The sequence below is a fragment of the Felis catus genome, chromosome C1 (assembly GCF_018350175.1).
Source record: "Felis catus isolate Fca126 chromosome C1, F.catus_Fca126_mat1.0, whole genome shotgun sequence".
Lineage (NCBI taxonomy): Eukaryota > Metazoa > Chordata > Mammalia > Carnivora > Felidae > Felis > Felis catus.
In genome coordinates, this window is record NC_058375.1 from 65,142,640 (window position 1) to 65,168,019 (window position 25,380).

At 37.8% G+C, this 25,380-nt stretch overlaps 1 protein-coding gene across 2 annotated transcripts in view; it reads left to right on the plus strand.

Moving 5' to 3' along the window:
• Positions 1–25,380, plus strand: part of MIGA1 (mitoguardin 1) — a 105,849-nt gene that overhangs the window by 50,701 nt on the left and 29,768 nt on the right. For both annotated transcript variants that reach the window (XM_011284922.4, XM_019837270.3), the window contains exon 8: positions 18,751–18,851. In XM_011284922.4, coding sequence (XP_011283224.1) covers positions 18,751–18,851 — 101 coding nt within the window. The remainder of the gene's footprint in view (positions 1–18,750; positions 18,852–25,380) is intronic.

The window sequence follows — 25,380 nt, forward strand, 5'->3', positions numbered from 1 at the left end:
TACTTTTCTTACTCCTGCTCATGGTCTTTTCTTTCCACTCAAGAAGCCCCCTTTAACATTTCCTGTAGGTCTGGTTTAGTGGTCATGGATTCCCTTAACTTTTGTTTTTTCTGGGAAATTCTTTATCTCTCCTATTATGAATGATAGCCTTTCTGCATAGAGTATTCTTGGCTACAGATTTTTTCATTCATCATTTTGAATATAAAACATGGCAGTCCCTCCTGCAAAGTTTTTTTTTTTTAATTTTTTCTTTTTAATTTATATCCAAATTAGTTAGCATATAGTGAAACAATGATTTCAGGAGTAGATTCCTTAGTGCCCCCTACCCATTTAGCCCATCTGCCCACACATAACCCATCCAGTAACCCTCAGTTTGTTCTCCATATTTATGAGTCTCTTATGTTTTGTCCCCCTCCCTGTTTTTGTATTCTTTTTGCTTCCCTACCCTTATGTTCATCTGTTTTGTCTCTTAAAGTCCTCATATGAGTGAAGTCATGTTATTTGTCTTTCTCTGACTAATTTCACTTAGCATAATACCCTCCAGTTCCATCCACGTAGTTGCAAATGGCAAGATTTCATTCTTTTTGATTGCCGAGTAATACTCCATTGTATATATATATATGTATATATATATACCACATCTTCTTTATCCATTCATCCATCGATGGACATTTGGGCTCTTTCCATACTTTGGCTATTGTTTATAGTGCTGCTATAAACATTGGGGTGCATGTGTCCCTTTGAAATAGCACACTTGTATCCCTTGGATAAATACCTAGTAGTGCAATTGCTGGGTTGTAGAGTAGTTCTGTTTTTAGTTTTTTTGAGAAACCTCTACACTGTTTTCAGGTGGCTGCACCAGTTTGCATTCCCACCAACAACGCAAAAGAGATCCTCTTCCCTTGCATCCTCGCCAACATCTGTTGTTGCCTGAATTGTTAATGTTAGCCATTCTGACAGGTGTGGTTTTGATTTGTATTTCCCTGATGATGAGTGAGGTTGAGCATTTTTTTTCATGTGTCAGCCATCTGGATGTCTTTTTTGGAGAAGTGTCTATTTCTGTCTTTTGCCCATTTCTTCACTGGGTTATTTGTTTTTTGGCTGTTGAGTTTGAGAAGTCTTTATAGGTTTTGGATACAAACCCTTTATCTGATATGTTGTTTGTAAATATCTTCTCCCATTCTGTCAGTTGCCTTTTAGTTTTGCTGATTGTTTCCTTCGCTGTGCAGAAGCTTTTTATTTTGATGAGGTCCCAATAGTTCATTTTTGCTTTTGTTTCCCTTGCCTCTGGAGACTTGTTGAGTAAGAAGTTGCTGTGGCCAAGGTCAAAGAGGTTGTTGCCTGCTTCCTCCTCAAGGATTTTGATGGCTTCCTGTCTTACATTTAGGTCTTTCATCCATTTTGAGCTTATTTTTGTATATGGTGTAAGAAAGTGGTCCAGGCTCATTCTTCTGCATGTCACCGTCCAGTTTTCCCAGCACCACTTGCTGAAGAGACTGTCTTTATTCCATTGGATATTCTTTCCTGCTTTGTCAAAGATTAGTTGGCCATACATTTGTGGGTCCATTTCTGGGTTCTCTATTCTGTTCCATTGATCTGAGTGTCTGTTCTTGTGCCAGTACCATACTGTCTTGATGATTACAACTTTGTAGTATAGCTTGAAGTCCGGGATTGTGATGCCTCTTGCTTTGGTTTTCTTTTTCAAGATTGCTTTGGCTATTCGGGGTCTTTTCTGATTCCATACAAATTTTAGGATTATTTGTTCTAGTTCTGTGAAAAATATTGGTGGTATTTTGATAGGGATTGCATTGAATATGTAGATTGCTTTGGATAGTATTGACTCCTCCTGCAAAGTTTTTGATGAATAATTAGCTGCTAGCTGTATGGAGTTGCTTTGTATAACTTTTATTTTCTCTTGCTACTTTATTTTTATTTATTTTTATTTTTTTTTAAATGTTTATTTATTTATTTTTGAGAGAGAGAGAGAGAGAGAGAGACAGAGACAGAGAGCACGAGCAGGGGAGGAGCAGAGAAAGAGGGAGACACAGAATCCGAAACAGGCTCCAGGCTTCGAGCTGTCAGCACAGAGCCCGACGCGGGGCTCGAAGTCACAAACCGCGAGATCATGACCTGAGCTGAAGCCGGATGCTCAACCGACTGAGCCACCCAGGCGCCCCTGTCTTGCTACTTTAAAAATTCTCTCTTTATCTCTACCTTTTGCCATTTTAATTACCATGTGTCTTGGTGTGGGCCTCTGCCTCTTGGATCTGTATGTCTGCTTCCTTCTCCAGATTCCAGAAGTTTTCAGCTATTATTTCTTCAGATAAATTTTCTCTCCCCTTTTTTGCTCTCTTCTCCTTCTGGGATCCCTATAATGCAGATATTATTACATTTGATGATGTCTCTTAGTTCCCTTAGTTTACTTTCATTTTTTATTGTTTTTTTCTCTCTTTTGTTCAGTTTGATGGTTTTCCATTCTTCTATCTTCCAGGTTGCTGATCCATTCTTCTGCTTCCTGTAGTCTATTCTTTATTCCATGTAGTATATTTAAAAAAAATTTTTTTTATGTTTTTATTTTTGAGAGAGAAACAGAGTGCAAGTGGGGGAGGGGCAGAGAGACAGGGAGACAGAATCTGAAGCAGGCTCCAGGCTCTGAGCTGTCAGCGCAGAGCCTGATGCGGGGCTTGAACCCACGGACTATGAGATCATGACCTGAGCCAAAGTTAGATGCACAATCAACTGAGCTCCCCAGGAGCCCCCCATGTAGTATATTTTTAATTTCAGTTATTGAGTTCTTCATCTTTGTTTTTTTTTAATGTTTTCTTTTTCTTTGTTTAGGGTCTCAATGAGGTCCTCCACTCTTTCTCAAGTCCAATGAATATCTTTATAACCATTACTTTAAATTCTCTCTCAGGTGTATTACTTATCTCTGTTTCATTTAACTCATTTGCTGTGACTTTGTCCTTTTCTTTCATTTGGGACATATTCCTCTGTCTCCTCATTTTGTCTAACTCTCTGTGTCTGTCTCTATGTGTTAAGAAAGTCAGCTTTGTTTCCTACTGTTAAAAGTAGCGGCTTCATGAAGATGCCCTGTAATGCCCTGCAGTGCAATGTCTCCTGTTCACCAGAGCCTGGTGCTTCAGTGGTGTCTCTTACGTGTGTTTCATGTACCCTGCTATTGTGCCTAGGCCACTTTTGCCTTCAGTCCAGTTGTCTGAAGTGACTCTCTTTACCTGTCATAGGCAGGGCTTGGTTCCTATGTTGCTAGTGGGCCAGTCTGTGGCCACTTTGCGCTTGAGTTGGGTCAGACCAGGCTTTTGCCAGAGATGCAGTAGCACCAAATTGCAGGGTGCTTTCCCTGTGTTGTGTGCTGAAAAGCTTTTGTTGTTAGGTGGGACCTGCAGTCAGACCCTGTGTCTGTCCCCAGCTGGGATAGCAGTTAGACTGGTGTGTGTTGTTATCTTGTCCTCTTCCAAGGCAGGAGTGTGCTGGCCCCTTTCTGGGCTGCTTGCACACTGGCAGGCTTTTGGCACTACTTCGGATAGACTCTGTCCAAGGGCCATTATAGGGGGTAGGTCCGCAGGAGAATGCAGGGGTGGGGATGGGGTGTTAGCAAGGTTTGTGCAGGTCTGCTTGGGAGGGAACCTGGAGGTACAGAGAAAACTGTTCGGGCTAGCAGCACTGGAGGGGTGGATCTGCAGATGAGTGTTGGCCGGGTCACACTGTTAGCAAGCTAGGTAGAGCTTGTTCAGGCTGTGTTAGGCACAGCATCCTTGTATCTAGGCTGTGGGGCAGGGGAGGGAAATGATACCTGCCAACTCTTTATTCTTGGAGAAGTCTCCCAAAGATTCCTGCCTCTCCAGCACATGCCCTCAAATTAGTAAAAAACAAAACAAAACAAAACAAAAACCACCTGTACACCCCAGGTGTTTTTCACATTGCTGTGGCTCCCCCCCCCCCCCCCCAACTTGCTGCTTCTATGCTGTATCTCATCAGGACTATTTTTTGTGGACTCTGTAAGAGTGGAGACTCAGTTTCCTATGCTCCAGTTCCAGGTGTGGAGCCCCACTGATTGTAAGAACTCATGAAGTTAGGTCCCTCTGGTTTTCAAAGCCGAACGTGTTGGAGATTCATCTTTCCAGTGCCTGAGGTACCTGGGGTGGGGGTCTGCTCCTCTCCCCTATTTGCACCTGCTGTGTCCCTCCCACATACAATTTTTGGGTCCGTTTGGCTCCTGACCATGTCTCTGCCCTACTCCTGTCTTTGGAGTGGCCTTTCTCTACATTTAGCTATGGAGAGTCTGTTCTGCTAGTGTGTGGTCATTTTCTCGGTTACTTACATTGATGTGGGTGTTACCTAGGTGTATTTGTGGGAGGAAGTGAGCCTAGGATCTATTCTACAGTCTTCTCCGGAAGTTCTCTGAAGCTTTGCTTTTTATATTTAGGTGTTTAATCTGCTAGAAGCTGATTTTTAAAAAAATATTTATTTTTGATAGAGGGAGAGAAAGAGAGAGCTAGAGCACATGACAGGGAGAGGGGCAGAGAGAGGGGAACAGAGGATCAGAAGAGGGCTCTGCTGGCAGCAGAGAGCCCAATGCAGGGCTTGAACTCACAAACCCTGAGATTATTACCAGAGCTGAAGTCAGAGGCTCAACTGACAGAGTCATCCAGGTACCCCAATTTAAATCTATGTTATTACTTTTTTTTTAACATTTGGATAACTAGTTGCCTCAGCACCATTCAATGAATAATATATCCTTTTCTCACTGTTTTTTTAAAATTTTATTTTTAATTTACATCCAAGTTAGTATATAGTGCAATAATGATTTCAGGAGTAGATTCCAGTGATTCATCCCCTATGTATAACACCCAGTGCTCATCCCAAGTGTCTTCCTTAATGCCCCTTACCTATTTAGCCCATCCCCCCACCCACAGCCCCTTCAGCAACCCTCAGTTTGTTCTCTGTATTTGAGTCTCTTATGTTTTGTCCTCCTCCTTGTTTTTATATTCATTTTGCTTCCTTTCCCTTATGTTCATCTCTTTTGTATCTTAAATTCCTCATATGAGTGAAGTCATATGATATTTGTCTTTCTCTGACTTATTTCGTTTAGCATAATACCTTCTAGTTCCATTCTTGTTGTTGCAAATGGCAAGATTTCATGCTTTTTGATTGCCGAGTAATTCTCCGTTTTATGTGTGTGTGTGTGTGTGTGTGTGTGTACACACACACATACACATCATATGTGTATATATGTATACATATATACACTACATATATATACATATGATGTGTATATATATGTGTATATATATATATGATGTGTATATATATATATATATATATATATATATATACACACCACATCTTCTTTATCCATTCATCCGTTGGTGGACATTTGGGCTCTTTCCATACTTTGGCTGTTGTCAATAGAGCTGCTATAAACATTGGGGAGTGTGTGTCCCTTTGAAACAGCACACCTGTATCCCTTGGATAAATACTTAGTAGTGTAATTGCTGGGTAGAGTATTCTATTTTTAACTTTTTGAGGAACCTCCATACTGTTTTCCAGAGCTTTTCTCACTGATTTGAAATGTCCCTCTCATGTGTCAGGTTGTCTTACATGTATGTCATTTGTGGACCCTGTTGCTAGTCTGTTTGTTCCTGCATTGGTTTCATGGTGTCTTCATTACTGTAGCTTTATATAGTTTTATTATGAGCCTTGACACCTGGCAGCATGAGTCCATTCACTGTGTTCTTTTTTAAGAATTGCCTTTGCTATTCTTAGCCCTTTGCTTTTCCATGTGAAGTTTAGGACACCTTGTAAGTTTCATGAAAACCTTATGTTTCATGAAAACATCTCTTGGGATTTTGGTTACTGCCTTGCATTTATAGGTCAGCTTGTGGGAGAATTTAGTTTTCATAAGTTAATGTCTCCATCTAGAAACATGGTATGGTTTTTCATTTATTTAAGTCTTTTATGTCTTTCATAACTTTTTATATTTTCCTTCATAAAGGTCTTACATATTTTTATTCCTAGGGCCCTTACAGTTTAGCTGTCATTGTACATAGTACATTTTTAAAATTTACATTTTCTGATTTTTTATTGTCAATATCTAAAATGTTACCGAAAGGGGCACCTGGGTGGCTCAATCGGTTAAGCGTCCAACTTTGGCTCAGGTCATGATCTCACAGTTTGTGGGTTCAAGCCCCATGTCAGGTTCTGTGCTGACGGTTCAGAGCCTGGAGCCTCCTTCAGATTCTGTGTCTCCCTCTCTCTCTGCCCCTCTCCTGCTCGTGCTCTGTCTCTCTCAAAAATAATAATAAACATTAAAAAATAAATAAGATGTTACTGATAACTTGTATTTGAATATTCTCAGCAATTATTATTTCTGCCTCCAGTAACTTGTTATAGGTTCTTTTGGAATTTTTATCTAGAACATATACCTGTGGATGATAACATGTTTTTTATTTTTCTTTCTTTTCAACACTTAGGCTTTCTTTTCTTTTCTTCTTCCTCTGTCCTCCTCCACCCCCCACCCCCCCACATCTACTGCTTTAGGTAGATTCTTATGGTTCTTTTTACCTCTGAAGAGAGCTATGTAGAAAGGACTACAAGTTAGCTGTCCCACCACACAGAATCAAGGACTGTGTAGCAGTCTCTACCCTGTTGCTGTAGCCTTCTGATGAAGTACGGGAGTGTTGATGGCAGGGACTCATGAAGACCTGAAGGCAAATGATTGCTTAAAAATCAGCTTGGTACAGGGGCTGCCTGGGTGGCTCAGTTGGTTAAGCGTCTGACCTTTGGTTTCAGCTCAGGTCATGATCTCACAGTTTATGAGTTCAAGCCCCGTGTTGGGCTCTGCGCTGACAGCACGGAGCCTACTTGGGATTCTCTCTCCCTCTCTCTCTGCCCTTCTCCTGCTCTCTCTGTCTCAAAATAAATAAATAAACTTAAATTAAAAAAAAAAAAAAAACTTGGTACTATTTATTTAACTTTACTTTTTGCCTTACATGTGATTAGATAGATAAGTAAGGGCTCATGTCCCAGTCTTCAGGATGCCTGTGGTATGATTGTCCAGTTAAGACTTATTCTTATGAAGCAATTAGAAAGCAATATAAGTTAGTATATACCTCAAGACTGAGCTACTCTATAAGACTCAGAGTCTAAACTCCTTCCACAAAGCACGAGATCCTTCTTTTAACTTTCTTTCCGCCTCCATTCTTTTCTGTACTTCCCAACTGAAGTGCCCTCAGCCTGTTTAAGAGTCTAAGATAAGAAGTTGAAAGTAAACAGATCTGGTTTGGGACATGTGTTTATCTTTAGTTATCTGCTGTTGTTTTTTTTGCTAAAATATCTGAACATCTTTTAAATTAATTTGGAAACCCATATTTGTATCATGAATACAGGTAAGAAGATATGTACAGTACTGCATGACTGTATTATTTTTCCTTTTAAGGAAATAATTTTGTAAACTTTGAAGAGTGGCTAGAAATGGATGATAGATTCACAAATATTTCTTGTAGTATTTTGATTCAAAATACACATCTGTGCTACATACATAATCTTTGTACATATCAGATATTGTACAGTTAGAGTATATTTATCTTTCATATTAACAGAAATTTGTGTTATTATCTGAATTATTTTGGGAAAAATTAGACTTTGGTTGGTTCCAGCAACTAGTGAGAAGTTGGGAGAATATGAGATTAAAACCTAACACCTCGGAATGATTTATACTTTGGGAGATTTCTGTTATCATTTTGTCATCATATCATGCGGGGTATGCATCATTACATGGTTTGGTAGTGTATTTCAGTAATGGTACATTCAAGATTAAGATTACTTTGGTTAGGCTATTGGGGCCGTACTAAATTACTGAATTTAATACCAGTGTAAAAATAAATTAACAACAAATGAAGCTTGCTTACAGTTTCTTGGGGACATGATTTAGTTGATGTGGTTTACAGAAATTAAGTTCAAGCTTGTTAATCTACACTTTAATTAGATTTCTCTTAAAATTAATTGGGCTTCATAGTTTGCTTACATTTTCTATAAAGAGTAGTATGTATTTGCAATAGCTGTATTAGCAGGCAACTCTGAAGCCACAAGTTTGATAAATACTGTTTTTTTGGCTGAGCAGAGAGGACTTTGAGATTCTTTCATACTGATGTGTAGGAACAAATATAGCCCTTAAAAACAAACCAAGAATTTTTATAGTTTTACAGTATTGCTTTGCATATTTCAGATACATGTTTAGTCCTCATTATAATCTATTTTTTGAACAGAATGAACTCATAAAATCTTAGGTCTCTAATATTTATTTAGCAAACATTTGATCGCCTAATATATGTCAGACATGTTATAAGGCATTGGAAAGACTAGGATGAAGGACATTTCATCCTTGTTTTTCGGCAACACAGAGACTAGTTTTGCAGCTAGGTAGGCATTAAAAATTACATAGCACAGGGGTGCCTGGGTGACCCACTCAGTTAAGCGTCCGACTTCGGCTCACGTAACAAATCTCTCGTTTCGTGGGTTCAAGCCCCGCGTTGGACTCTTTGCTGGCGACTCAGAGCCTGGAGCCTGCTTCAGATTCTGCACCCCTTCCCTGCCCCGCTCATGTTCTGTCTCTGTCTCTGTCTCTGTCTCTCAAAAATAAATAAACATTAAAGAAAATAATTTAAAAAATAAAAATTATATAGCACAGTGGAGTGAGTGGTATAATAATGTGTTTAGAAAGTGCTATAGAAACACCAAAGAAAAGACTAAATTATTCCTCAAGGAAGGCTTCATATGCGTAACACTTGAAGAAAGGTGATCCATCAGGAAGATAATTGAGAAAGGGGCACTTCAGGCAGAGCAAACAACAAGGATCAAGGCGTAGACTGGAGCCTGTTATGTCTTGGAAATACAACATATGTAGGGGAGTGGTGAGAAGTGAATCAAGACAGGTGGGCAGGAGATAAATCGTGAAAGTTCTTGTTTTGTACTTTTAGGCAAAAGGGAGCCACTGAGAATTATAAGAAGTCATAATCAAATTTATGTGTTTGGAGGAGATTGTGGAAGTGTTGAGTAGTAAAATTTAAATATTTTATCCATCTTTCTGCTCTCTTATGCTGAGGATTTCATTGAGAGAGTGACATATCCTGTAAGGGAAAATTAGAGGTTTTTCCAGCTTAGTACTGTCTGCACAAATTCCCTGGCAGAGAATAAACTGGGACCTCCTGACCACTAGAGAGATGTTATTCTTCTTTTTTGATAAGCAGCCAGATAGAACATTTAGCAATATTGAAAGAGCTTGGCAGCAAGAGGAAATACCTCAACCTATCATCTTGAGTCAAATGTCAGACAACATAGAACTGATGCTCTAAGACCTTGTCCTTTTCCTCTTCTGCAGAATCACTGTGGTCAGAGGATAAACTCCCTGAGGGTTTATTTTTAGGGAGTGACATGAATTACAAGCTTAATTTGTATAATCAGGCTTCTAAATATACAGAGTACAAAATGCAGAACATATAAGAAATTGGGCTTAGTAATTTCCTCCTATGTATTAAGGCTCACAATCTTAATTTCAAAGTGTTTAATAATACTACAAACTGGTATTATATATGTAAGTCAAAATCGGTTCAGAGATTAAAGCAGTGTAATGAAAATCTTTGGGTGCCAGAAACAAGAGAAATAACCTGCTACTTGCCTTTGCCTCTTTTGTATTCAAGTTACATCTTATCAGCTTGGATTTCTAAGTCTAACACTTCACTAACTGGAGACCTTTGTGTGATTTAGAAAAAGGCCCATGTAGCCCTTTGGAAAGGGCACTTTTGAGATAAGAAAAAGGTTCACCTTCCTCCTAGAAGATGCAGGCCCAGGATATGGGCTGACTTGTCCCACTGGTCAGTGGCCTTTGTGTGGTGTACAGAGTGACCAGTTCTTGCTAGTGACCCTGTTAAAGTCTCTCTAACTGAAGACCTAACCTTAATTACTTTTTGTTTCACTTTGGGTTATCCAGTCATTTCTTTCTTCTTAAAAAAAAAAAAAAAAAAAAGTGCTGTTACTCCTTTCTCTTTCCTTCTATTACTTGTTTTGCATTGGCAGCTGTATTTCCCAGTTAGGAATCACTGTTGCTATATTGGGCAGACATGCCATAGAAAAGGTTTTGATAAATAGAGAAAGCCAGAGACAACTGTTACGGAAATATCTTTTGGGTAGATCAATGGTATCAGGCTGTTTTTGTACATGTATGTATTTCACATAGTTAAAACTGCGTAAATCATAACACATCAAGAACTGATCAGTTTTTTCTCTTGTTTCATTGTAACTCGTCACTATTAAGGTACATTGAGGGAAAAATCAAGAAAATATCTCTTAGTTTTTTTACTTTCTGAAATTATGATGGTTCAAATTTTTGTGTTCGACTTTTTTCTGTCTCATACTATAGCATTTTAAAACAAACCAAAATAAAAAACTGTTTGCAGTATAGATGGGGCAGGTAGCTGCACCCTTCAGTAGCTCAGCTGGTAGAGCAGAGGACTGTAGACTCGATGGGGCAGGTAGTCGTGTAAGATGGACAAAGAGCAGCAGGAGTCTTCTAGATTTCTTAATTATTGTAACAGATTATAGCAGACTGTTTGGAAAATAGCTTGTCAGCAGCAGGAACTTTTCCACTTTCAGTAAAACCACAGAAAAGACAAGGTTCCAAATCATATTTAGGTTGCTAAAAATCATCTGGAGAATAGCTGCTGACATAGAAGTCAGATGACATTAGACATTTGGCAGCCTTCCTCTTCTTACTGGTGTTACAAAATCCACAGTGGACTTTAAAAGAAGAGTGGCATCTTTGGAATCTCCACTAGGATCTGCTGAGGTTAAAATAGACGTGATGGCTTCTAAGCGACAGAAAATAGAATGTGTCTAAGGATGGCAAAAGTGAGACCTGTAGAAAACCCATTTGGATTGGTTTAGAGAAGTAGATACAGGCCTGAAGTTCAAGTTCCAAGGTTGAAGTGTCTCTTTGTGTTTTCTCTTTGTTTTTGTTTTTTTAACTTTCAAGCAAACTCTGCTTTGAAAAAAAAAATACGTGAATTATGAGATTGTGAAAGAAGGAGCAAGGCTTGAATCCAGTCAGATTTTTGGCCTAAAATGTATGACTGTTGTGTTAAAAGTAAACATCATACCTTTATTATCCTTCCAAAGAAGAACATAGTTTATGTCTATGCACGAATGTTTTAAAAAGTTCTGGGTGAAAAAAAAAAGTTCTGGGTGATTGAGATAGGTAAAGAGCAATGTCTTAAAAAGTTTTAGACTTGGGGCGCCAGGCTGGCTCAGTTAGTAGAGCATGCTATTCTTTTCTTTTTTTTAAGTTTATTTTTTGAGAGAGAGAGAGTGCGGGGTAGAGGCAGACAGAGAGGGAGAGAGAGAGAATCCCAAGCTGTTCTATACTTGTCAACATGGAGCCTGAAGTGAGGCTCGAACTCATGAACCGTGAGATCATGCTCTGATCCGAAATCAGGAGTCAAATGCTTAACTGAATGAGCCACCCAGACTCCCCTAGAGCATGCTACTCAATCTCAGGCTCATGAGTTCAAGTCCCACATTGGGCATAGAGCCTACTTTAAATTAAATTAAATTAAATTAAATTAAATTAAATTAAATTAAATTAAATTATAATAAAAGTTTTAGGTTTACTATTTAAAAAGGTTAAGAAAAGGGGCACCTGGCTGGCTCAGTAGGTAAAGCATGCAACTCTTTCTTGCGTTGTGAGTTTAAGCCCCATTTTGAGCATAGAGCCTATTAGAAAAATAAAAGGGAGGAAGAAAAAGAACTACTCTCTTGAGAGCCAGTGTGGTAACATTCGGCATTTTTTTTTTTGGCATATATTTTTTATATTTAGTCCCCCAATTATATGGAAAGCGTTCTTTTTAAAAAAGTTTGTTTATTTGTTTGTTTGTTTAGAGAGTGCAGGAGAGGGGCAGAGAATGAGGGAAAGAGAATCCCAAGCAAGGTCAGCACATAGCCCGATGCGGGGCTCGAGCTCATGAACTGTGAAATCATGACTGAGAGCTGAAACCAAGAGCTGTACTCTTAATTGACTGAGCCACCCAGGTGCCCCTGGAAAGTATTCTTTTAGGCACATCTAAGGTTAAAGATTAGGCATTATGGGGCATAAGCTGCATATTTTAAGTTTATAAGAAAGTATCATAAATTTAATTAATTTAGAGCCACGTATTGGAAAAATAAGAATTTTAACAGGCCTCTGAAAACATGTAAAGGTAATGTAACAGGTAAAATGATCCAGATGAAATATAAGAGAGGCCTTTTAAAAATAGGGATTTTCATGTCTTGGTTATGGTCACTTGGTGTAACAAGTTTTATTTAGTTTATATCAACAAATATTGAAGTGTTTACAGTGTGTTCAATGCTCTATTAAGAACTATAGGAACTACCAGGAAAAAAAATGAAAGGAAAAAAAAAACATGAGAAAGTCCATGAATGATTGTTACATTCAGGCAATAGTAATAGTTAAATAAAAATTCAGATAGTGTATCGAATTGTACATACTTTTTTTTTTACATAATATTATGAATAGGTAACAATTGTTGAACACTTACTTTACATGTATTAACTCATTTAATCCTTACACAACTCTATGAGGTAGATTTTACTCCCATTTTTCAAGTGAGAACACTGAGGAATGGAGAAAATAAATTTACCTAAGATTGTTACCCAGCTAAGTAGCAGAGTCAGAATTTGAATTCAAACAGTCTGGCTCCAGAGCCCACACTTTTGCTGTACTGCCTTATATAGAAGCAAAAAATTAGATAATTTTTGGAGGATACTTACAGGTGGTAGTACTTGAGTTGCATTGTAAAACCACATGTGTTCTGGGTAGCATGGGGCAAGAGCGCAGAAGGAAAAATTTGTGTGTTGGAGAAGATGCAGGAGGAACTAAAGGCTTGATAAAGAATATATGTGGCAATAGTAATAGCAGTGAAAAATTATTTAGCACTTACTATGTACAAAGAACTATGCCTCCATAAATCTCTCACTTAATCCTTATGACAATTCTGTGAAATCAATATTGTTATTCCTAGTTTACCTTGATAACAAGTAGCAAAGCTGGGATCAGAATTGGGATCCAGATGCTATGTTAACTGGCTGACTCGAAATCTCAAGCTTTTACCCATTGCATTACTATGGCAAGTGGGTGTATAGTGAATAGTACAGTATATAATATAGTGTAAGTATAATGGTTTAGTATAATATGTAGGAATGTATATATAGTATATGATAAAGTATACTATATGGCATAGACTATATGTTATATAATTCTAGTATGATAATATATAATATACAGTATAATATAACATGTAGTACAGCATAAAGTTGAGGAGTCTTTTATTAATTAATGGAAAAGACTATTAGATAGGTAGGGTGAACAGAGATTATGGAAGTCTTTGAAAACCAGACAAGGAGCCGTTGAAGATTTTGACTGGAGAATAGCTTTTTTGTTGTTGTTGTTCTAGTTACAGTAAAGCATTCTTATACATAATTAGGTTATTCCTGTCTAACAGTTACACATATTAAATGCAATAGTCTCTGAAAGCATTTAGCAGAATAGCTTGGGTACTACTTTTAGTCACTCAAAACATGTGAGTTGAGTCTGAATCCTGTAGAGCTTGTAAACTCTTTGCACTCTAGATAAGATATGAGAAAGGAATGCCCGAATAGTACTGTCCAATAGCAATATAATGTGACAAATGTAACTTCAAATTTTCTAGTAAGTACATGAAAAAGTAAAATGAAAGAGGTGAAATTAATTTTAGTAATATATTTTTCTTAAACCTAGTTTATATTAAAAAGATTTTATATATTTTGGTACCAAGTTTTCAAAATCCATTGTGTATTTTACACTTACAGCACATCTCAGTTCTGAGTAGCCACATTTCATGCGCTCAGTAGACACACATGGCTAATGGCTACTATGTTGGACACCACAGCTCCATAGTTTCATAGCATGGAATCTGGTGTCAGATGACTTCTTTTGAATCCTGCCATTCCATTTCTTAACTGTGTGAGTATGGACCATTACTTAACATTTCTGTACCTCAGCTTCTTCATATGTATGATGAAAAAAAAGAAGAGTACCTACCTCAAAGGATTATTGTGAGAATTATGCGATAATGTATGTAAAGCATGTAACTTGGTTTCTGGCAAGTAGTAAGTGCGAAATAAATGTATGTTGCTTTCATCATACTTTTATTGTCATTAAATAGTAAGCATCTCTTAGTTTCCATGTCTTCTTCCTGCAGATAGTTGATTATCCCCACCAAAACATTCCCACTTAAAATCCTAAACCAATGACTAAATAGCAAAGAAAGATGGGTAAACTAGGAGGAAAAAGGTCGTGAGTGGTATATGCATGGCATTAGAGTCTCCCACAACTACTGGTATTCCACTATGGGGTGCAGATAGATTGTTTTGATTTGCTAGTATACTTAACAGACTCATCAGATCTTTTGACTTTTTGAACTTAGCATCCCCTATCAGGGAATAAAATTCACGTTTAATAATTCACAGCTTAACTGCCAATGTTGAAATAACTTCATTGTCTTTTCTGCTGTCAGCCATTTGGGGCCAACATACATAGATATATTGTTTCCTCTCCTTCTATGTAAACCCTTAGAGGAAAGCGTTCAAAACAAAGCAGTGATTTATCTCACTCTCTTGTGTAACTATCATGTAGATCAAAAAATAAAACATTGCTGGGGTGTATGGTTGGCTCAGTTGGTGGAGCATGTGACTCTTGATCTTGGGATTGTGAGTTTGAGCCTTATGTTGGGTATACAGATTACTTAAAAAAAATAAAATCTTTGAAAAAATAAAAATAAAAACTAAAACATTGCCAACTCCCTAGAAGGTTCCTTGTACTTGGTCCTAATCAACACCCCTCTCCCCATTCCTAAAACTAACCATTGTCCTGATGCTCATGCTAATTACTTCCTGGCGTTTCTTATTTGACCAATTAAATGTAGTCCTGATCACTGTAGTTTAGTTTTGCTTGGTTTTGAATTTTATGTGAATGAAATCATACATATAATTCTTTACTCAACATGTGAGGTTTATCTTTATTCTTGCATATAACAGCAATTCATTCACTTTCATTGTTGTATACTTATTTCATTGTTTGAATATATCCCAGTTTGTGTATTCTATGGTAGGAGAACAACTGTGTTTTTTTTTTCCTAGTTTGGAGTTATTGTAAGCAATGTTGTTATGAATATTCTTATGCATATAAGCATGCACTTCTGTAAAAAAACACCTAAGGGTAGAATTGCTTGTCACAGAAAATACAGTCTTGAACTTTCATTATACTACCAAATTCTCCAAAGTGGTTCTACTAATTGACATTTCTACCACGGGTATGTGAGTTTTCAATACTATACATCTTTAACAAAAAATTGCCATTTTTTCCAACTCATATCATTCTGGTAAGTGTGTAATGATTGTGTGTGTGTGTGTGTGTGTGTGTGTGTTTTCTAAGAAAAATTTGGTAAGAAGTTTCTGAAAATACTGACTAAAATGAAACCTTTGGTTTTCAGTTTTCCATGCTGTCGCAGTCTTTCAGTACTACAATCAAGAATTTATACTTTTTAGAAAGAGTATTTTATCTTTATTTTAAGTTTATTTTGAGAGAGGGAGAGAATGCAGAGAGAAGGGAGAGAGAGAATCCCAAGCAGGCTCTGTACTAATAGCAGGGCTCAAACCCATGAACTGAACCGTGAGATCATGACCTGAGCTGAAATCAAGAGTCAGACACTCAGGTGAAAGAGTATTTTAAATTTTCATTTGATTCATGAAAGCAGGTAGTTTGAGATATTTCTCAGTATTCTTTATTCATGTTTTTTATTGGCTTATCTAAAAAACAGATGTATTATTTGTCTTCATAATTTAAGCTGCCATTCCAGGAAATATAACAATTACTGAAATGAGAAGTATGGTCTGTGATTTACGAAATTAGATTTAATGAATAAATCTTTCCAGTTCCTCTGAGCCATTTTTCTTTGTTAGATTTTTTTTTTTTTTTTTTTTTGAGTAAAGTACTGGCTGGTTACTGTTGAGTGATGTAAAACAGACTTTTAACAGCCCATGGGTATGTCTGAAAGGTAAAGTGACATAAGATAAATGTCTGTTCGACTCTGAAAATAGCAAAAGTCATATGGAACCAAGATTTAACTTAATTGACTTATAATTTAACCCACTTTAAAAGTGGTTTGGCATAATGAAAACTGTACTGTGGTTTCTTTTTGCATAATTAATATTAACAATGGAAAAATAACAAGATAGATAAAGGTGTGAAAGTTGTAAATGCCAGTTCAGTTTTGTGTGTACAAATAAGTTTGTATTTGTGTGTGTAGTTTTTAAAATCACATATGCACTAAAGAGAGAATAATGGGAATTTTTCTGGATAATTGAGTGTCCAAAAATACCAGTCTTATAGCTGTTTATAAGTGCAAAACCAATTATGTTGTTTTGTTCTCCAGTTCAATGAAAAAATTTAAATTTCCAAAAGAATGTATTTGGAAAATAGAATAGTTTAACCTCTGATTGTGTTCCATTAGTCATTTAGTAGTGGAAGGATTTTAAGCTGTGAAGTTAGGTACTTTAAAATGATTGATGTAACCTTCATCTGAAAACAATTATAATTTAAACTTGGAATATAAATGGTTAAATTGTCAAATATGGGCCCACTAAATATAAAGGAGGGGAAAAATACGCTTTGTGTATGGTTATTCTTGATACCTAATAAGAATGAGCCTTGTACCAAGTATGGCTTGTTAGCTTTTCTGCGTGGTTTAGAGTTTGGAATATAAATTGGTTGCAATCCTTCTGAGTTGAAAATAAATAATGGTTTCCCTTTAAAAAAACACAAAACTACTTTTCCTGTATAGAATCACAAATGTTTGTGTTTTCTGGTACTTGAGGGTTTTAAACAGGACTTGGAAAATTTCTGGTAAAGGTAATGAATTTAGTTTGGGAAAAAAGATGGAATAGAAATTTGGATGAATGAAAGCCAAAAAGAGATTCCCGCTTCCTTTTTTTTTTTTTTTTTTTTTTTTTTAGAGAGAGAGTGCAGTTGGGGAAGGGGCAGAAGTAGAGGGAGAGGGGCACCTGGGTGGCTCAATTGGTTGGGTCTCCAACTCTTGATTTCAGCTCAGGTCATGGTCTGCCTGTTGGTGACCTTGAGCCCCACATGGGGCTCCTCACTTACAGGGGGTGCAGAGCCTGCTTGGGATTCTCTCGCTCCCTCTCTCTGCCCCTCCCCCACTTGCACACACATGCACATGGCTGTACACTCTCTCTCACAAATAAACTTAAAAAAAAAAGGAGAGGGAGAGAAAGAATCCCAAGTAGTGTTTGGTGCCCTGCTCAGAGCCTGACACAAGGCTTCATCTTACTAACTATGAGATCATGACCTGAGCCGAAATCAAGAGTCAGATGCTTAACCACCTGAGCCACTCAGGCGCCCCTCTGGTTCTTTTTTTTTTTTTTTTTTTTTTTTTTATTTAAAAAAAATTTTTTTTTCAACGTTTATTTATTTTTTTGGGACAGAGAGAGACAGAGCATGAACGGGGGAGGGGCAGAGAGAGAGGGAGACACAGAATCAGAAACAGGCTCCAGGCTCCAAGCCATCAGCCCAGAGCCCGACGCGGGGCTCGAACTCACGGACCGCGAGATCGTGACCTGGCTGAAGTCGGATGCTTAACCGACTGCGCCACCCAGGCGCCCCCCTCTGGTTCTTTTTTAAAGAAGATAAAGTTTCTGACAAATTTAGCAGATAGAGACTCAATATGAAAAATCAGTATATATTTTGTTCTTTGCTTTTTCATACTTGTGATAAATTTTAAAGCATATCAGTTGTTTGCTACAATATAGACACATCTGTAAGCAAGTACAGTATTTATTTGAAAATTACAGATTCCTGATGATAGTATGTGAAGGTATTGGTACCCACATTCAAATGCCCCATGTGTTAACAGGTAGACTGTCTTGGCATGGCCAGATTAACCATTCGCCAATGTATTTAAACTTTTTCAGCCCTTATAATCGAGACAGTTGTATTTGACCTTCAAGTAACCAGAGTAAACATCAGCCCTGATTGTTTTTGGCCTTTGACATAGGCCTTAAGGACTGAAGAATAAGTTCTTCATGAATTGTTTTAATTGATCAGTTTATCACAAGTAACTGAACAGACAACATTTCATGCTAATAATTCATTTAATTTGAATAAACTTACCAGTTCTCACAACTTGGTCAAGGCCATTTGCAACTAATTTGCTCTGTTTCAGCTATCTTTGGTATGTGCTGATTTTACAACATGTCATAGATAATCCAGCTCTAGTTATTATTTACCAGTTTAAAATATTACATATTCAAAAGCTTTTTAAATCTGATAGTTTAATTAATTCCCTTTTAAAGTAAAAATGTCTGCTTTATAGCACTTTCTCCTCTGCTCAGCAGCATTTCAGAATCACTTAAACAGTGAATACACTTTGAGAATCTTATCAGATTATATACCATTGGTTTGTATTTATTTTCTCTTAGGTTTCAGCCTAAATAAAGATGGAAAGAAGGAAGGAAGGGAAGGAAGGAAGGAACGGAGGGAGGAAGAAAGAGAAAGAAAAGACAGGCATAGTATAGAATGTCAATGAGAAGGAATATCAATTTCTTCACTTTTCTTCTTTTACTTTTAAGATAAAGATACAGATGTCACCATGAAGGGGAATGTGGATGAATTTGGCCTGCGAGACACCTTGAGCGTCGCATCCACTGATTCCTTTGCTTCAGTAGCAGAGGTAGGACTGAGAATTAATTCCTCATTCTTTGTCACCTAGAGAGTACAGTTTTGCCATGTGCTGAATATCAGTTGCCATTTATGTAGCATCTACTATGTGGTAGATACCAGCCTACAAAGATGAATCTAAAATGAACATGAGTTTAGCAAGGGAGCTTATAGTCATTTTAGAGAGGTGAACATGTAAACACATATTTTAGAGGGGTGCTGTCATATTCTGTGGATTATGGGTGAGGCATATAAGTATCTTCATAGAAAGTAATATAATCAGAATTTTTAAAAATGTTTACATTCCTTAGCTTAGAAATCATACTTTTAGATAATTTTTTTCAAGAAGGTGATCAAATATTTCTTTATAAAAATAATCACTATGTGATTTTAACAATAATGAAAAACTGGAACTATTCTAATGCCAAATTACGGTGCATACATAATTTGAAATATTGTACTGCCAAAAACGTATTTCCATTTACTTTTTTTTTATATATGTAATTTATTGTCTAATTGGTTTCCATACAACACCCAGTGCTCATCCCAACAGGTGCCCTCCTCAATGCCCATCACCCCCTTTTTCCCTCTCCCCCACCCCTCATCAACCCTCAGTTTGTTCTCAGTATTTAAGAGTCTCTTGGGGCGCCTGGGTGGCGCAGTCGGTTGAGCGTCCGACTTCAGCCAGGTCACGACCTCGCGGTCCGTGAGTTCTAGCCCCGCGTCAGGCTCTGGGCTGATGGCTCAGAGCCTGGAGCCTGTTTCCGATTCTGTGTCTCCCTCTCTCTCTGCCCCTCCCCCGTTCATGCTCTGTCTCTCTCTGTCCCCAAAAAAAATAAACGCTGAAAAAAAAAATTTTTTTTTAAAAAGAGTCTCTTATGGTTTGCCTCCTTCCCTCTCTGTAACTTGTTTTTTCCCCCTTCCCCTCCCCTCCCTGGTCTTCTGTTAAGTTTCTCAGGATCCACATATGAGTGAAAATATATGGTATCTGTCTTTCTCTGCCTGACTTATTTCACTTAGCATAATACTCTCCAGTTCCATCCACATTGCTACAAATGGCCAGATTTCATTCTTTCCTATTGCCAAATAGTATTCCATTGTATATATAAACCATATCTTCTTTAAAAAAATTTTTTTTTGATGTTTTATTTATTTTTGAGAGAGAGAGAGAGAGAGAGCACGAGCGGGGAAGGAGCAGAGAGAGAGGGAGACACAGAATCCGAAACAGGCTTCAGGCTCTGAGCTGTCAGCACAGAGCCTGATGTGAGGCTCGAACTCACAAACCGTGAGATCATGACCTGAGCCGAAGCTGGACCCTCAACCGACTGAGCCACCCAGACGCCCCATAAACCACATCTTCCTTTATCCATTTGTCAGTTGATGGACATTTAGGCTCTTTCTATAATTTGGCTATTGTTGAAAGTGCTGCTATAAACATTGGGGTACAAGCGCCCCCATGCATCAGCACTCCTGTTTCCCGTGGGTAAATTCCTAGCAGTGCTATTGCTAGGTCACAGGGTAGATCTATTTTTTAATTTTTTGAGGAAGCTCCACACTGTTTTCCAGAGAGGCTACACCAGTTTGCATTCCCACCAACAGTGCAAGAGTGTTCCCTGTTTCCATTTACTTTTAATGACATGGGAATGTATGTTAAATGAAAAGTGTGGTATATAAGGCTTTATATAGAGAGTATGATTGTAATTTAGTAATAAGAGAACAGAAGACATGTATATAGTATATTGTATAAGTGTTTAGGCAGACAAAGAAGAGGTTAGATATAAATACACCAATGTGTAAACAATGGTGATCAATGAATTATAAATTTATGGGCAGTTTGTTTTCTACTGAGATTTAAATTTTGTATCAAAAGAGAATGCTTGCAGGGGCGTCTGTGTGGCCCAGGTGGTTAAGTGACCAACATGTGGTTTCAGCTCAGGTCACGATCTCACGGTTCATGGGATCCAGCCCCACATCAGGCTTTAGGCTGGCAGCATGGAGCCTGCCCGAGATTCTCTCTCCTCTCTCTGCACCTGCCCCCTTCTCTCTCTCTTTCTCAAAATAAATAAACATTAAAACAATTCCTTAAAAAAAAGAATACTTGCAGAGTGCACATCTTTTTATACTTTTTTTCTGCTTAAAGTAACTTTAAAAAGCACATATGCCCAATTTTATCTTAGAATAAATTTATTTTTATGGTAGATTTTGGATATTAATGCTGTCTTTTTTCGTATAAATAGTATCACACATCTGTAATTCATGCTGTAGTGTGGAAAGCTGTACCCTAAGCCTTGATTCTGCCTTTTTTAAAAAATTTTTTTAATGTTTATTTGTTCTTAGAGAGAGAGAGAGAGAGAGAGAGAGAGAGAGAGAGAGAGACAGAGCACGAGTGGGGGAGGGGCAGAGAGAGAGGGGAGGGACACAGAATCTGGAGCAGGCTGTTAGCACAGAGCCCGATGTGGGCCTGGACTCACGAATCACAAGATCATGACCTGAACTGAAGTGGGATGCTTAACGACTGAGCCATCCAGGTGCCCCTGATTCTGCCTTTTTTAAAGCTGTGGTGATCATGATCTTTATTCTTCTCAATATTTTTCTTTTATATATATTTTAGCTATTGCTTACAGTATTATCTCCTGAATTATTTACATTTTAACTTATATTTTTATATTTGTAAAATAAATATATTTATGTTTGCAATAAAAAGAATTTTGTAAAATTCTTTTCCAGCTTTATTGAAATATAATTGATATATAATGTATAAATTTAAGGTGTATAATGTGATGATTTGATACACATGTATTGTGAAATAATTACCACAGTAAGATTAGTTAATATGTCCATCACCTCACAGGATTATGTGTGTGTGGGTGGGGGGGGTGAGAATATTTAAGATTTACTCTCTTAGCAACTTTCCAGTATATAATATAGTATTGTTAACTGTAGTTGCCATGCTCTGCATTAGATTCTCGACTTTTTCATCTTCTCACTGGAAGTTTTTACCCTTTGATCAACATCTCCCCATTTCCCTCACCCCTCAGCCCCTGGCAACCACCAATGTACTCTCTGTTTCTACGTGTTTAGCTTTTTCAGATTCCACATGTAAATGATAGAATGCAGTATTTGTCTTTCTCTGATTTATTTCACTTAGCATAATGCCATTATGATCCATCCATATTGTTGCAAATGGCAGGATTTCCTTCTCTACCATGGGTGAATAATATACTTTTGTGGCTCAAACCCATGAACTGTGAGATCATGAGCTGAAATTAAAAGTCGGACACCCAACTGGCTGAGCCACCCAGATGCCCTGGATCTTACATTTAACCATTCTGTCACTCTGTCTTTTGATTGGAGGGTTAAATCCATTTGCTTTCTTAGTAATTATTGATAGGTATGTACTTACTGTCATTTTGTTACTTGTTTTATGGTTGTTTTGTAGTTCTCTGTTCCTTTCTCTTTTCTCTCAAGGATTGCTGGTTTTATTTGGTGATATACTTGGATTCCATTCTGTTTATTTTTTGCATATGTATTACTGGTTTCTGATTTGTGGTTACCATTAGTTTTGTAATAACATGCATATAGCAGTCTATATTAAGTTGATGGTCATTAAAGTTTAACCCATTCTTTACTTCTCTCTCCCTCGCCCCCTGCAACATTTTAGGTAGATGGTGTCATGGTTTATATTCTTTTATTTTGTGAGTCCCTTGACTGATTTTTATAGATATATTTATTTGTACTGCTTTTGTGCTCCCTACTTTTCTTACTCCTGCATATGGTCTTTCCACTTAAAGAGCCCCCTTTAATATTTCTTGTAGGGCTGGTTAGTAGTCATGAATTCCTTTTAACTTTTGTTTTTCTAGGAAACTCTTTATTTCTCCTTCTATTCTGAATGATAGCCTTGCTGGGTCGAGTATTCTTGGTTGCAGAGCTTTTTTTTTTTTTTTTTTTTCTTTCAGCGCTTTGAATATATCATGGTTCTCCCTCCAGCCTGCAAAGTTTCTGGCACAAAAAATCAGCCGATAGCAGTTTGGGGTTTCCCTTGTATGTAACTATTTTATTTTCTCTTGCTGCTTTAAAAATTCTCTCTTTATCTCTACTTTTTGCCATTTTAATTACTATGTGTCTTGATGTGGGCCTCCTTAGGTTGATCTTGGGTTGGGGGCTCTCTGTGCCTCTTGGATCTGTCTGCTTCCTTCCCCAGATTCAGGAATTTTCAGCTATTATTTCTTCAAATATATTTTCTGCCCTTTCCCCCCACCCCTTCTCCTTCTGGGATCCTTACAATGTGAATGTTATTACGCTTGATGGTGTTGGCTGAGTTCCTGTAGTCTGTTTTCATTTATTACATTTATTATTGTTATTTTTCCTCTCTCCTGTTCAGCTTGATGGCTTTCCATCATTCTGTCTTCCAGGTCAATGATTTGTTCTTCTGCTTCCTGTAATCCTGTATTTATTCCATCTAATGTTTTTGGGGGGAAGGGGAGAGAGAGAGAGAGACACCATGTGCATGTGAGCAGAAGAGGGAGAGAGAATCTCAAACAGGCTCCTCACCCAGTGGGGAGCCCAGTGTGAGGCTTGATCTCATGACTGTGAGATCATGACCTGAGCTGAAATCAAGAATTGGACACCCAACTGACTGAGCCACTCAGGCGCCCCCATCTAATATATTTTTAATTTCAGTTATGGAGTTCTTCATCTTTGGTTGATTCTTTTTTATGTTTTCTATTTGTTTTTTGAGGGTCTCAGTGAGGTCTTCCACTCTCTCTCAAGTCCAGTGAGTGTCTTTATGGCCATTACTTTAAATTCTTTATCAGGCATATTACTTATCTCTATTTTATTTAGCTCACTTACTGTGATTTTGTCCTGTTCTTTCATTTGGTACATATTCCTCTGTGTCTTCATTTTGTCTAATTCTCTGTGTCTACTTTTATGTATAAGTCAGCTCTATCTCCTGAGTAGTGGGCCTATTTTGTATGGAACCACAAAAGACCCTGAATAGCCAAAGTAATATTGAAGAAGAAAACCAAAGAGGGAGGCATCACAATCCCAGACTCAGCCTCTACTACAAAGCAGACACGTATTGGCACAAAAACAGACACGTAGACCAATGGCATAGAATAGAGAATCCAGAATTGGACCCACAAATGTATGGCCAACTAATCTTTGACTAAGCAGGAAAGAGCATCCAATGGAAAAAAGACAGTCTCTTTAGCAAATGGTGCTAGGAGAACTGGATAGCAACATGCTATGAATGAAACTAGGCCACCTTCTTACACCATACACAAAAATAAACTCAGAATGGATGAAAGACCTAAATGTGAGATAGGAAACTATCAAAACCCTAGAGGAGAAAGCAGGCAACAACCTCTTTGACCTCAGCCGCAGCAATTTCTTACTTGACACATTTCCAAAGGCAAGGGAATTAAAAGCAAAAATGAGCTATTAGTACTTCATCAAGATAAAAAGCTTCTGCACTGCAAAGGAAACAGTCAACAAAACTAAAAGGCAACGGATGGAATGGGAAAATGACATTTGCAAATGACATATCAGATAAAGGGCTAGTATCCAAAATCTATAAAGAATTTACCAAACTCCACACCTGAAAAACAAATAATCCAGTGAAGAAATGGGCAGAGGACATGAATAGACACTTTTCCAAAGAAGACATCCAGATGGCCAACAGACACATGAAACGATGCTCAACGTCACTCCTCATCAGGGAAATACAAATCAAAAGCACACTGATATACCACCTCACACTGGTCAGAGTGGCTAAAATGAACAAATCAGGAGACTATAGATGCTGACGAGGATGTGGAGAAATGGGAACCCTCTTGCACTGTTGGTGGGAATGCAGACTGGTGCAACCACTCGGAAAACAGTATGGAGGTGCTTCAAAAAATTAAAAATAGAACTACCCTGTGACCCAGCAATAGTACTACTAGGAATTTACCCAAGGGATACAGGAGTGCTGATTATAGGGGCACATGTACCCCAACATTTATAGCAGCGCTTTCAACAATAGCCAAATTATGGAAAGAACTTAAATGTCCATCAAATGATGAATGGATAAAGAAGACGTGGTTTATATATACAATGGAATACTACTTGGCAATGAGAAAGAATGAAATCATGCCATTTGCAGCAATGTGGGTGGAACTGGAAGATACTATGCTGAGTGAAATAAGTCAGTCAGAGAAGGACAGATACCATATTTTTCACTCGTATGTGGATCTTGAGAAACTTAACAGAAGACCATGGGGGAAGTGACAGGGGAAAAAAAATAGTTACAAACAGAGAGGGAAGGAGGCACACCACAAGAGACTCTTAAATACAGAGAACAAACTGAGGGTGGATGGCGGGGGCAGGGGGAGAGGGGAAATGGGTGATGAGCATTGAGGAGGGCACTTGTTGGGATGAGCACTGGGTGTTGTATGTAAGCCAATTTGACAATAAATTATATTTAAAAAAAAAAAGAAACTGAAAAACAACAACAACAACAACAAAGTAGTGGGCTTATGAAGAAGAGGTTCTGTAGTGCC